General features: G+C 50.0%; 1 protein-coding gene across 12 annotated transcripts in view; it reads right to left on the minus strand.

Annotated features, from left to right (window-relative positions):
• Window positions 1-13,793, minus strand: part of LOC107318996 (uncharacterized) — a 50,547-nt gene that overhangs the window by 35,748 nt on the left and 1,006 nt on the right. For all 12 annotated transcript variants that reach the window (XR_014934244.1, XR_014934243.1, XR_014934242.1 and 9 more), the window contains exons 2-3: window positions 12,920-13,564; window positions 11,172-11,311 (exon numbers count right to left, since the gene is read on the minus strand). Coding sequence is in view for 5 of the 12 variants with exons in the window: in XM_085515174.1 (XP_085371300.1) it covers window positions 11,172-11,293 (122 nt within the window). In the remaining 7 variants the exon portion in view is untranslated. The remainder of the gene's footprint in view (window positions 1-11,171; window positions 11,312-12,919; window positions 13,565-13,793) is intronic.

Here is a 13,793-nt window from a genome sequence, read left to right on the forward strand (position 1 = left end):
CAGCACTGCATGCCCATCCAGCAGCACAGTGCACAGTGCTCATCCAATCTGCATCTGCTGCCGCCCTGGTGTGGTACCCAGAGCAGCTCTGCATGCACAAGTGACCACTCATGCATCCCAGTGCCATCTGCGGTGACAATTACCACAAGCACACATGTAATCAAGGTAATTACACACACAAATTGGGCGTGTGATTGCATGGGCATTTCTATGGGTTTTTTCTTAAGTTAGGCCTCTAAAAACTAAAATAGATTCCAAGTTATGTTTTAAATTATCTGCCCATCTGGCTATTCTGGGAAATAATGACTGTTTATAGTGACAGATATTAAACAGACCCTGTTGATAGATGGGTTAATCATTGCAAGGGAAGAAAAGGGATTGTTTTATGCCCGTGTGTTGACCCACGATACACAGTAACTAATGACGTGTTTGAATACAAACAGGTAACAACCAGCTTTGTGCTTCAGAAGTACCTCCTAATAAAAATTACAGCGTACACATTATGAGGTATCTGATGAATCATTACTGCACTGCAGCGATGGACTTAAATGAAGCCCCAGTTAATTATTAAACCCAACTAGAGCACGTTTGCAGTCATGCTAAGCCTGTGAAGAGCTGCTAGACATGTGCTAAAGCCTCGTGTCTGGGCTCATGTCTTCTGTACCCAGAGCTTTTCCCATCTATGCCGTGCCCTGCTACATGGTGCTATGGAACCAACAGGGAACTTCCAGGTGACGTCAGCACAGGGGGATTTAGGGACAGCCCGCAATGAACAGCATCACGTGCCGTGGGTGTCCCATCCCTGCCATCTGAAATGCCACCGCAGTGCCATCGACAGGCACCTAACGAGCTGGCAGGGCATCCCTTCCCCTGCTGGCCTCGAAACGCCGCATTCATTAGGAATGACTTGTTCTTTGCTGGCCGAGCAGAAGAACAAAAGCATACAGTGCAATCAAAAAACCCATTAGCACCGCCGTCTCTTAAGAGAAATTAGCATTATTCTTTAATGCCAGGCATCGCTCAGGCAACACTCAGCCATGCAGCCGGGCACTCCACTCACAGCAGTCTGTGCAACCAGCCATAAAGCAAAGCACTCCAGGAAGGAGGCTGGGAATGCATCTCCCCCCGACTCCCCGCAGCAGGAGGAGCTGGGATAACCCAGTCACAACAGGGATAACAGCACTGCCAGCCCTGCTCACCTCTGTGCCTGCTCAACCTGCCAGCTCCCTCCAGAACACCCCATTCATCCTCTGGGGACACCAAAATAAGTAAGAAAAGAAGAAAATCTATCCAGGTTCCAAAGGCAGCGGTTGATGTACACTGATGAGTGCTGTCTTGGAACCTATTTACCCCAAAAGAGAATGGCAAAGAAAGCAAAATGGCAAAGACTGAATTCATACCACTGTACATCCTGCAGCTGTTGCATATTGGCTGCCCTGTGAAAGGGAGCAGGTCATTGTCCTGCTTCTTCATAGAGCAGCAACTGCTTACTGGAACAATGGGTGCAATAAGCCTATATAGCAATAATAAGCAATAAGTTCTGCCGTGACTCCATGGGCGCTGTGCAGCATTGTCAGCCCCAGCCCGCAGCACTTTGGCCGTAACAGAGCAATAACTTATTAACTCATGAGCTTTATGCTCTCAAAATATCATACAGACATCGATGAACTCACAGCCTGGGCTGTCAGCAGCGTGTAAGTCCTTTATGCTTTGGTTTGGTTGGGTGAGGTGATCTCTTTGCCAACCTTTCCTATGAACCTATGATTTTGCAGTGGGGCAAATAGAGCAAAGCACCATCCCAGCAGCCAACCCCTTTCTGCACAGATCTCATGGCAAATAAAGCCACATGTAAGGTGCACCCCTTGGGAAGGGCAGTGCCACGGCTGCTCCATTTCACGCCACCATTTCCAACATCCAGCACATTCCTCGTGTTGCTCATTAACAGCGTGTTTTTAAAGGATTATATCACAATGCATATTTATGAGACGACCACGGATCAAGAATACTGATATTTGAAAGATGCAATTATCTTGAAAGTTCGGCTTTATTTTCATGCTAATGAATATGATGTTTTAAAGCAAGCTAATTGGCTTGCCACTCATTTAGCACAGCCTCTCCTCGTTACAACCCCTATGTTTCCTCATCAGCACATTTAAAGGCAGCCTGTGACTCCAGCCCTAAGCATTGGAGCCTCTGAGGAATTTATGGGATTTCCTTGTGCCCTACAATAAAACCCCCTGCACCCATCCATGTGCACACACACAGCCCTGTGCACACTCAGCATCCCACTGCTGCATCTCCTCCCACCCACCCACCACTTCTTCCCTCCAAATATTTCCACCTTTGGAATTCACAGAACACAAACAGAGAATGCTATGGAGGGAAACACCACACATAAGAAAGGGCTGGAGAGGGTTCTGGAAGGGGATACTTGGAGATGCCCAAGTATCCGCCCGCAGCCCCACACCAGCTCCATTCTCCTGTGTGCTGCATTGACCAACACATCTCCATGCAATGAAAGAGAGACAAAGAGAGATCCACCCTGCAGGACTGGCACCCAGGCAGGGTCTGATCCTGACTGCACACCACGATCCCAATCACCCTCCCCACATCCATCAGCATTCCCGGTAAAGCCACAGCTGAAAGCAAACAGAGCCACTTGAATTCCATATTAATTTGAATTTTCCACGGGGTTCCTAGGAAATTTTTTCAATCAAGAAGTGAATTCTGATTGTAATAAAATATTACATAAATATTTACATCAGCCCTGGCTTGACTTTAAAAGGAGGGATTTTTTCCCCTCGCACGCGCTGCCAAAGTAGTTAGCTGGCAAGCCTGCGAGAAAACAAGGTCTGCGAGTCACTTTTTCCCCTCGCAGATCCATCATGGAGCAATCAGGAGGTTTATTTTTCCCATGTCTCCCCTAAATTCCATCATTTCCCTTCCTAAAAGATTCCATGTGTCTCCCGAGCGGCGGCCGCCCAGGTAAGGCAGAGCCATCAGCCATTTACACAGGGGGAGGAGGGAGGAGGGACGTCTTCAAAGCTGCTGCACATTAAAAGGAATTTATGAGATGTGTTGTGTGGGCAGGATGCCAGCTAAATTTAATATGGATCTATATACAAAGAAACTGTCTAGTTACACAGAATGAATATTTAATCATGCGCGGATCAAGCAATTTCGCAGAAGTAATTAAAAGCAGGCTTTGTTTATTGCTAAAAATTATGGCTACCCTATTGACCTGGTGCTGGAGTTCCTTTGCCATATTGAACATGTTACCTGCTGATATTATGTTATTAAATGGGGATTAAGACTATTTTTTTTCCTTTGCAGATAAGAGCTCTTAAGCTATCTTGTCTGCTCGTGCGCAGAGGAGGGGGAAAAGAAAGCCCCACGGTGGAAAAAACAAGGCAGCATGAATTGGAAGGGTTAGGAAAACACTCGTACCTACACAGGGAAGGCAGACAATGATGAATCAATTAAATACCTGATGGATTAGCCTGAAGTCGGGGTGTTCCCACCGTGCTTTCCATGGCAAAAAGCTTCAAAGGACCAAATACGTGGTGCAGCATCGCCATGCCAAGCGGCTCCGGACATCAGGGCTGAGCCCAGCAGGACACATTAGTGGGCATACACCCAATGGGAGTCACGGGAAAGCATCTGAGCCTGCACTGGGGGCTGTATCAAGGTGACAGCAGGTTCTGTGGCCTTGATGGCCCAATGCTGGCAGAGCTACAAGCTCCTAGACATCACTGTCCCATCAATTGGGTTGTTCTGGCTTGGCTGTTCCCAGCACCAACCACATCCCTCAGTGCCACATCCACATGTCTCTTAGATATCCCTGAGGATGAGGACTCCACAAACAACCCGAGCATCCCCAGTGTATGAAATAGCCACTGTTCAATCCTAGTAGCACAGCTCCCTACTGCCGGGCAGAGCCCTTGGGAAGACTCAGAGCCCTCATATTCCATAGGGGAGAAAAAGCAAAGGAGGACCCCAGAGCAACCCAGCACTCCCAGTGCTTCACAAGCTGCTTCCTAAGGATCTGTGTTCAGCCGCTGCCCACTAATTAGCTGAGGCAGCTGCACAGTAATTAGCTGATGCCCAGGCAGGTAACACAGGGGCTGGTCAGCTCCAGCTCTCACTGCTCTGCAAATCCTCCCCTTATGTTCTCAACTCATAGAAGCAGCTTTTAGGGAACAGGAGGAGGGGTTCCAACAACATAAAGCATCTTCAGCAAACTCTGCCGTCAGAGCACCCCTGGGAACGCCGGCTTCTCTTTGGGTGTGAGAAAAATGAGGAGCTCAGGGTGCAAAGGGCTGGAAAAGTGAATGAAAGATGTGGGTTGTCGGGGCTGAGGAACACAAGAAGTGGGGAGATATGCCCAAGTGGGGGAAGGCATAAACCCCGAGGAGCTGTCAGAGCCCAGGCAGCCGGCAGCCGCGGCGCTCCTCCAACGAGTCACTTGTAAGCTATTAGCAACCAGGATATTGCTGTCTTACCCTTACTTTGCATAACTCTAAATGACAGAGCAAATTGCCACTCTGCAAGGAAACAGCCCTGATGTATTTAAGCCGACAGTGTCTCTTTCCATTATGGTTATTCACTGTGCACAGGCGCTGCCCTGGGCTGGCAGACACGGTGCTCACAGTGCAGAGCCACCCCCACCCCAATAACCTCCACATCTTTGGTCTCAGAGAGCTGATGGAACAAAATAAAAGCCGGGGGTGAGTGGGGGGGTGGCATTTATGAGCACTGAGATCTTAAAGATAGAAAAATATACTACCGTGGGTGAAGGCTTTGAATCAAATTTTAATAAAAAGGGGGGAGGGATATTAAGGGAATTCACAGCTACGTTTTTACTATTGAACACTTACAGACACTTCCAATTAGATAAATGCATACTTAAGATAGATCTATGCATGTGTATCCTTAGAGATAGATATATAGGTATCATTCTAGTTAGATGCAGGTGACTGAGGGAGAGTCTTACTCCCTGCTCACCCAAGGCCTTTCTTAACATTCATCATAGATTCACAGAAGGTTGGAAGAGGCCTCTGAGACCATCAAGGGTCCGAGGAGCCTCCATTCCCCTCTTTGGATGGCTGTAGGGTGGCACTGGGACACCACGGGCACGTATGAGCCCAGAGCCAAGTTGGGTATATATTGATTCCAATTGGGTAAATGGGGATGCATGCAGGGCAGGGGCACCAACCTGCAGGTGGTTATCACGTCCTTCCCTCATGTTAACATCCGCTAATCTGCGCGTGTGAAACTCACATCACAGAGCATAATTAAGACACAAACTCTGATTTGTGGGCAAGAGGTGGGGGGAGGAAAACGTGGCCTCTCAAGGTCAAAAAACAAACCTCGACAAAAGCGTTATCTCCAGTGTTGCACAGCTGATTGCATCATCTGCATATGAAATGAAATATAATTCGTATTTGTCATGCACAGACCGTTGCTGAACTCCCCTCACCCCCGCCCTCTCCTCTTCATTAATCTCTCCAGTAACATCCACAGAGTTGCACGTGGTAATAAAACACCAAACGCCATCTCCAGCGATCTGAATTGGAGATAAATCTACTCTCTTGTCAGCAAGCCTAGAAGGCAGAAAGTGCAGCTTCCCGAGAGTCAGCAACCTAGCTTACAACAATTTGCTTAATTAGGAGAAAACAATATTTTTCACTAAATTGGGTGGCTAATGTATATCATTATAATCTGCCAAGGAAGTGGATTTGCCCCCACCCAGCGTGCCAAGCAGACAGCTGAGTGCTGTATTTACCTGGATAGGATCCCCCAGCCCTATGTTAAAGAGGAGCAGAGACAAATTACGCCTTCACTGTAATAGCTGATGGTTCCATTGCGGTGTGTCCAGAGGCCTCTTTGCTCTTACTTCCCCCAGACATAAACCAATGCTTTGTTTAGGTATATTTCTCAAAAGCACCATAAAAACTTCCAGCTGATGTGCAAGGAGGAGTCATCTATCTGCAGACAGCCTAACCCCAAGGAGATGCCAAGTGCCCATTGAACACAAAGACATAACGGGGCACGCGTTAGAGTGCATAAAGACACCGCAAGCTGAGCGAGAGCAATTACGCTGCTGATTGGAAAGGCACTTTTGAGCAGTTTTATGCTGAAGATGGGTTTGGGGAGGAGGAGCCTCCTGCAAGGAAACATAAAACATTTCCCAAAGCCCCAGTGCTGTAGGCACTGCAACTGCAAAGCAAGATGCAAGCACAGCTCAGCGCTGCTCTTTGGGAGAGCAGGAAAGGTATCGACTACACACCAAGTGCTCATGTAACACAGAACCCAACAGCCAGCACAAATGGTGGATGTGTGAGAAACACTGGGATGGAGTTTGCTTTAAAGCCAAAACTACAATGTGACACCATAGCTAAGAACCTCAACATGCACACAGCTTGTTGCACAGCGAGGTTCCCATAAGGGAACACCTTGCACTCCACAAAGCACAATTCCCATCCACTCACCCATCCCAAAGGAGGCAGGAGCAGATGCTGCCAATCCCAGAGCCAGGAGCAGACTGCTGGGGTCCCCCCAAACACTGATGCAGCTGCAGCCTCCCCCACCAGCTCAGCGGTGCTTTGCAGCACTAAGTCCTGAACTTCTGCATGGGTTTGCATTCAGGTGAAGCCGAGCAGCTCTCATTAGTATTCCCTCACCATCTCGATCCTGAGCACGGCCGAGCTTTACCTTTCATGCGGCGTTCCCTGGTGTGGTGACTCTCTGCACTAATTAGCAACCTTCCCAAATATATGCAAAGCCCATTTTTCCCAGGCTGTGATTTTTTTTTTCCCACCTCTTCCACCTTTGCTTCACATCTCGCCCTCTGTTCGCACCTCCCTGAGCACACAGCGGTGCACCTTTACTTAAAGCTAAAACCAAATTAAAACTTGACCCAGAGCCAGAAGGCTGTAAAAAATGGTGGGAAACCATCTGGGGACTGAGCGACCTGGGCCTGCCCGCCCCAGTCTGCACAGCGGCTTATAGCAATATTGGCACCTCCACACCCTGACCGTGCGTCGGCCCACGAGCTGCCTTTCACTTTGCTTTATGTAGAGCTGAACAGCCCCAGATGGGAAGTTCCAGCTCAGGTCCTGCCTCCCCCGTGCCCAGATTCCACCACATCTTTTGCTCCTCCTCTGACCGCTTTTATTAGCCCAGCAAAACCATTGAGGCTTGGAAAGCAGCGCCGCGTTCACCACGGTGCAGACCTCAGTGGAGACCACACTTTCCTAAAGTTTAAAGTAAACTGCAGCTTGCGGCTCAGAAAACTCCAACACGATCACTAATTTCACTCACTGAGCCACTCAAACCCTGCTCACCCTCCTCTTCACAACAAGCTCATTTTTATGCTACTTCCCTGCCCTTACAGCCCACACCGGTGTGCAAAGCAGTGCACCCACTCCACATCCACTTATAGCAACATGCAGAAGCAGGGCTGGTGGCACACAAAATGTAATCCCCATCCCTGATAGACTTTCTCCTCTGAAAGAGCAGTGCTGCTCCAGCACAGATTACCCAGCACAGCCTACAGTGGTGCCCATGTCCCTGGGGAGTTCCAGAACCATGGGGATATGGCACCTGGGGACACAACCAGTGTGCACAGTGGGATGGGATGGGGATCTCAGAGGTGTCTTCTGAACTTTAATGCTTCTATGAAAACCTCCTGCTAAGAGCAAGCACCTCATGTGATCTTGGCGCTGTATTTTGGCAGATCTCTGCTTTATGCTTTAAAGACAAAGCAGCCCCAGGAGACACCCCCTCTCATTGCACCCGGCAGCCCCTCCTGCTGTGACATGGCCTCACAACATCAGCACAGAGCACAAAGGAAAAAGAAAATCCATCCGTTCAGGAGATAAAGCAGCATCAGAGCAGGGAGGGTTCATGCGTGTGGATAAGCAGGATAATCGGGAAGGAAATTGGAGAGGAATTCCTTGGAATGGAGCACACCCCTAATGGGTTCCCTCTGCCTGCTGGAGCAGAGCTGCTCCCATCTGGATCCAATGCCGGTGCTGTTGGGTGTGCAGAACAACTTTGTTCTAGCAAGAGGAGCGACTCACGCCGGCTCCAGCTCAATTGGAAATTAATGAAACTTCTGGATCCCTCCAGGTCTGGCTGCGGCTCTTGGGTGACGCGCCAAGGCAGCCCGGCACGAGCAGCAGCCACGCAGCCTCCATCACCTCTGATCCTCCAGCACTAACCTGGGCAGAGCCCACGGCACCGCTGCCACAGAACAGCCCAAAGGGACAGACCAGGGCAGGACGGGTGTCACCTGCTTGAGTCAGTGGGAGGATGGGAGCTCCTGGTACTGCATGGGGGTGGGCACACTGCTGCCCTGCGCTTTGACTCCTGCGACCCGAGGTAGGAACCTGGCACGTGCACAAAGCAGAAATTCCTAGCAGTGAAATGGCCATTTTCCAGACTGCCATTATTCCTGTTTTATAACGTTGCACTGAGGCCAAAGAATGGATCCACAGAGCCTCTTTGGCACCAGGGAGGTTAACGTTTTCCTTTTGGCACTTGGGCGCTGATAGCTGTTAAGTGCGCGCTGCTCCTCAGCCAGAGATACGCCTCCCAGTAATCTCTGCCTTTGCCATTTCAAAGCCTCAACAACGAGCACTGCTTCCTGGCAGCTCACGTTAGTGAGCAGTACGTGCTCTGCTGAGCAGGAGGCTCTGCTCTGCCCTCCTCGCTGCCTTTGCGGTGAAGGAGGAATTCATCTGCTATTATATTTTCATCTCTTTGTCATCTGTTGGTATTGGAAAGCATTCTCCCCAGGCTTGCTGGACACCACATGAGCTCGTTAATGTTAATAAAAGATTAAATTAACTGTGGGATCAGAAAGGCTTTCAAGAAACATATAACGTTATATTAATCCCAGACAGGCAGATTATTGCGCATATTACTGGGTTTAACAACCGAGCTGAAACCAGAGAAGGGAGAGAGCTGAGCAACATCCAACCCATCCAAGTCTGCCCATTGCCGGGGGGGGGAAATACATACCCTGGGCCCCAACACTATGGGAAGAGCAGGGCCAGGGTGAGCACTCCCCACTCACACAGCCTTTGTCTGCCACCAGGCATCAGTCCAGCTCCTAATGAGGTCAGCAGGAGCCTCCCCTCAGCGTTTGATGCATCCTTGGGTTCCGCAGCCCTGAGGGGTTTTGCTCCTTGTTTTGGCTACCCCTGGGGTACAAGAGGGTTACCCAAAACCGCTATTGAAACACCAATGTGTTTTCTAGATTGTTGTTTCAAATGCACTAAAGGGTGGAAACAGCGTTCGAGGTTCAATACTGGGGGTCAGTCGGGTGGAAGTGCCGAACAGGGAGAGCAGGAACTGGGCAGCTGGGAGCATCTCATGCTCATTTTCTGGCTCCTCAGCATTTCCTGACCTCGCTGAAGGCGAGCAGCCGTCCTTTCATGGTATGGGATCAGTGTGGCCGTTCCTCTGCCAATGGAAAAATTAATGCCTCGAGCCGTAAAGGAGCCGGCACTTGGGGACGGCCCAGAAGATGGCTTTCCCTCACTTCCCATGATGAATTACTCACAACTAACAAACAAGCATCCAAACTCCTGTGCCACACTGACATCTTATGGAAAAAGCATTTGTTACAATTACAGAGGCGGAGGAGCGCAGAGGCCAAGATGAACGCAATGGGCTGCTGCCTGGTGCTGAGCACGCAGCGCCAATGGGAAGCTTAAAGGGCAGATTCTCAAAAACAAAAAGCCAGATTTTCTCCCAAGAAAACCATTTCTCCTCATCCTCACAGAAGCTGCTCCAACACAAAGGATTTTCTCTGCCATTAACGCAATGTAAGCAAGACTCTCATCACCTCTTTGCACAGCCTGGAGGGGGACTTGGAGCTGCAGGCCTGATATTTAACCTCCAGCTCACTCGTTTCCAATGGCTTCATGGGAAAAGAAAAGGACCAGACTCCAAGCAAAGCACATCCCAGCAGCCAGGCCTGCAGATGCCATGTGAGAAAAAAACCTCCATCCACCAAAGCCAGCAACAACATCTTTGTTAAAAATCCTTTGCCAGCCCAATCACTGCTTTATTCACAGCCCCAGCAGATGGCTGTGAGCCATTATGGGCACTGCCTGCTCTGCACCATGCGCTGCAGCAGGATGCACATCTGAGGTCCCATACCCTTACCAAGGAGAGGCTGTGCATACCCAGTGTCCAGACCCAACCAGCAGCACCTTGCAGCAGTTACCATCCCTATGTGAAGCAGATGCTGTGTGAGTGTTCTTAATTCTGCTAGGATTTCCTCCCAGTCCAATAAACGAGTGTGCCCATATTTGCCAAAAGCATTCCTGAGTGCTGTATCCCTACTGAGCTGCTTTGGTGACCCAAGCAGGAGTCAGCACCTCCTCCTGAGAACACCAGGATGGGTTTGGAGCCCAAAACTCAGAGCCAGGAGCAGCACTGGGCACAGCTGGGAGCAGCACATACTGCACTGTAAAGGGGGTGTGGGTCTTAGAACCCTTCTATGGTTTGTGCTCTACCACTGTTAAGCTGGAGCTGAATGACTCCAGGACTGATTCATGAAACCTGGGGACCACACAGACCCAACCACGGGCTGCAGGGAGCAAACCACTGCCTACAATGGAGAGTCCATATCCTCCAAAAGGAACCCTTAGACAATGGCAGGCCAAAAAGCACACACACCCAGCCAGGCATGGAGGTGCCCTCTGAAGCACAAGGCTTTTTTGGCTCTATTTTTTGCATGGGGGAAGGCTTACTAGTTGCAGTTCATCTGAGAGCACACTCCTTCAACGTCCTTTGAAGCACTTGCCTCCCGATTCGGAAGGGAGATTTTAAATAAAAGGCAAACATAACCAGTGTCTCCACTTAAAAGCCCTTTAAAGGCTTGGAAATGATTAATGTGTTTAAAGTATAAACTGCAGCCGCTTTAAGAGGAGATAAATATGAGATTGAGACTTCTGACTACACAAACAGTGCGAGCGCGTAAGTAAACAGCGCCGACAAGTTCAGTGCTCCAGCGGAGACACAGCGCGCGTGTCCTGCACCGCAGCCAGGAGCAAACAGCAGCACCCACACCCGTTAGGAACACGGAGGAGAGACTGGCATCCTACCAGGTGAACCAAGTGAACCGTTCAACCAAAGGAACCGTTTGACCAAACCTGCTCTCCATGTCTGTCCTTTGAGCCCCGCCGTCCGGCAGCCCACGCGCATGAGATCTGCTGGTTCCACCACCACCCGGCTCCAGGCTCTCCAGTTGGCCGTATTCTTCTTGGAAATCCATGCACCATTTGAGACGGAGCTGTTAGGGACAAAGAAATGGCACAAAAGACAAAGAACGTCAGATGTGAGCATGGAGAACCTCCCCTTTCACCACCATTCTCAATGAGGAGATGAAGGCATTGAAGAGCAAGCAGGTTTCTGGAAGTCTTAAGACTCCTTCTGCTATGGAACATGCAGCAAAATTCCCAGATGAGCTCAAGGGATGCACTTTCAGGAAGCATAGAATGTGAGCACATAGAAAAGACCAGGTTGGAGGAGACCGTGGGCAACCTGGGCTAGTGCCAGATCCCGAGATTGGTGGCCCTGTCTGTGGGAGGGGGTTGGAACATGGCAAACCTTGGGGTCCCTTCCAACACAAGAGATTCTATGACTCTACAAAGGGATGGGAGAAAATCGAAGGGATGTGCAGCCATGTATGGGACTTCTCTGCTGAAAGATACGCATTGGGCTCAATGGGCCATGCAGCAGGTGACTCCCTTCCAACAACAGGATTATGCAGACAACAGGAGACAAGGCAGGATAGCACCGCTCGTAATCCTGTGTATGTTCAAACACTTTGATGGCTAGATAAATAGACTATTTAATTAAACCAACAAGTCATCGTTTATTTTCACATCACAATAGGTTAAATGACTTTTTATTCCCATTTTCCATATCAACAGAGCAGACTTTTTGGTAATAAAAGCTAAACTCTAATTAACAGCTGGTGTGGTTGTACTTGGCAGCATTGTGAGTAATTCAGTACAAAGCAAACACATTTACTATAAATGGCTTTTGATTGCAGAGACCAAAGTAATGGATGCTGCATGCCAGCTCCTGCCTGGTTCAACAGGACCGAGGGACAAGGGAAGAGGGGACACTGTCCCATATCCAGGAGGACACAATGGGGACAACACCTACACCAGGGTCTGGCTTATTTGGAAGCAGTGCCCACGAGCCCCAGGATGCTCTGCTGCAGGAGGAGCACCCTGCTGCCACTGCCACAAACCAGCCATGCCACCAGTGGTGTGATATCCCATCTGCTCATCGCTTCCCAGCACAACCATCTCTCTCTTTGTCCTTTCAAATCAGCACTGCTTCAATAAGCAGACTGTTACTGCCAGCATTGCATCCTGCACCCCAGCACCCCTGGGTATGGCATGCTGTCAGCCACCCCTTTGGAACACCTTTCACTATGCAGAAAGATCAACAGCCCAACCATAAAAGTTACTTAAAATCAGCCCCCCCTGCTCTACAGACTGATTTCCCATGCAGAGATCCAAACACCACATCCTTACTCAACCCCCCCAGCACCGACCTGCTGCTCCCAGGGGCAGAGCACACCCTGACACAAAGCAGGGTCCCATCCTGACACCAGGATCACCCCTGGCACAAACACACCCTGCTCACACCCATGGCACTGGGTGCGGTGACTGTGATACCTGGAAGGCGCCCAGAGCACAGCACTGTGTTCAGTGAGGACTTCAGCATGAGCAAACCCTTTCTTTGAAAGCAAGGAAGCGTGCAGCATCACCCTTGTTTTTAAAGGCAACACACAATGCAGCGATTTGGAACAAGGGCAGCCACTGCATCAAGAAAAACCCCAATTCCTACCCCCAGATGTGCTCGTTCCTCCCCTTCCACCCACCTGAGCCAAACCAGAAGCAGCAGCTCCCACGCAGCTCCTTTTCTCACACCCACAGCTCCCAGTGGGCCTCAGTGGGGTTTGGTGTCCAACCCATAGTGTCTGCTGTACATCACTGTGGGTTTGAAGGGGAGGTGTAGCTGCACTGGGACAACCGTAAGCAAAGCCAGGAAGCTGGAAGCAGCTGGTATCAACCCCTGTATCTCAGGCTGGGTACTAGGAACTGCAGTGCTGCACTGTGCAGGTGTTCCAGAGCTGGGGGGATGCAGTGGTGGAAATGGTGGGACATGCTGGGATGCAGCGAGGTCTTTTCCAACCTTCACGTTCCCATGGTTCTCCTATTGCCCAGTGTGGAAGTCGCTGGTCCAAGACCTGGCCCAGGGCAAGGCTGCACCAGCACAGGGAGATCGGACCCAGCACTGAGCTCCATCCTCTCCCATTTCTGCTGACCTTGAAGGCCATCCAAAAGGAGAACCTAATTGTGTGATACATCACTGCGCTGCAGGGGCAGCCACCCCCAGATCAGGCTCAGTGCTCCTCTTCCTGCTAAGCAAGCTCTTATTCCTCTTGTCATCTTGCATTTGCTCAGCTTGGACTTGAAAACATGCCAGGAGCTCACAGGGACCTGCGTTCAGGAGATCACCATGCCTGGAAGAACAAGGCAATGCTTTTAGGGGGACATCCGTTCTGCTGCTTCAGAAAGGCAAACTCAGCAATGGGGATAAAAAAAGAAAAAGAGGGGAAGGAAAAAAAAACCCAAAGCAGCACCTGCATTTACTTTGTGTGACCTCCAGCTCTGCCTATCGCTCACACAGAATAAACAGGGAGGGGAGGAAAAAAAAGCACCGTGTCCTAAAGCAAACAGCAAGGACAAGCT

The sequence above is a fragment of the Coturnix japonica genome, chromosome 14, assembly GCF_054131305.1.
Source record: "Coturnix japonica strain WE chromosome 14, WE-NBRP24, whole genome shotgun sequence".
Taxonomy (NCBI): Eukaryota; Metazoa; Chordata; class Aves; order Galliformes; family Phasianidae; genus Coturnix; species Coturnix japonica.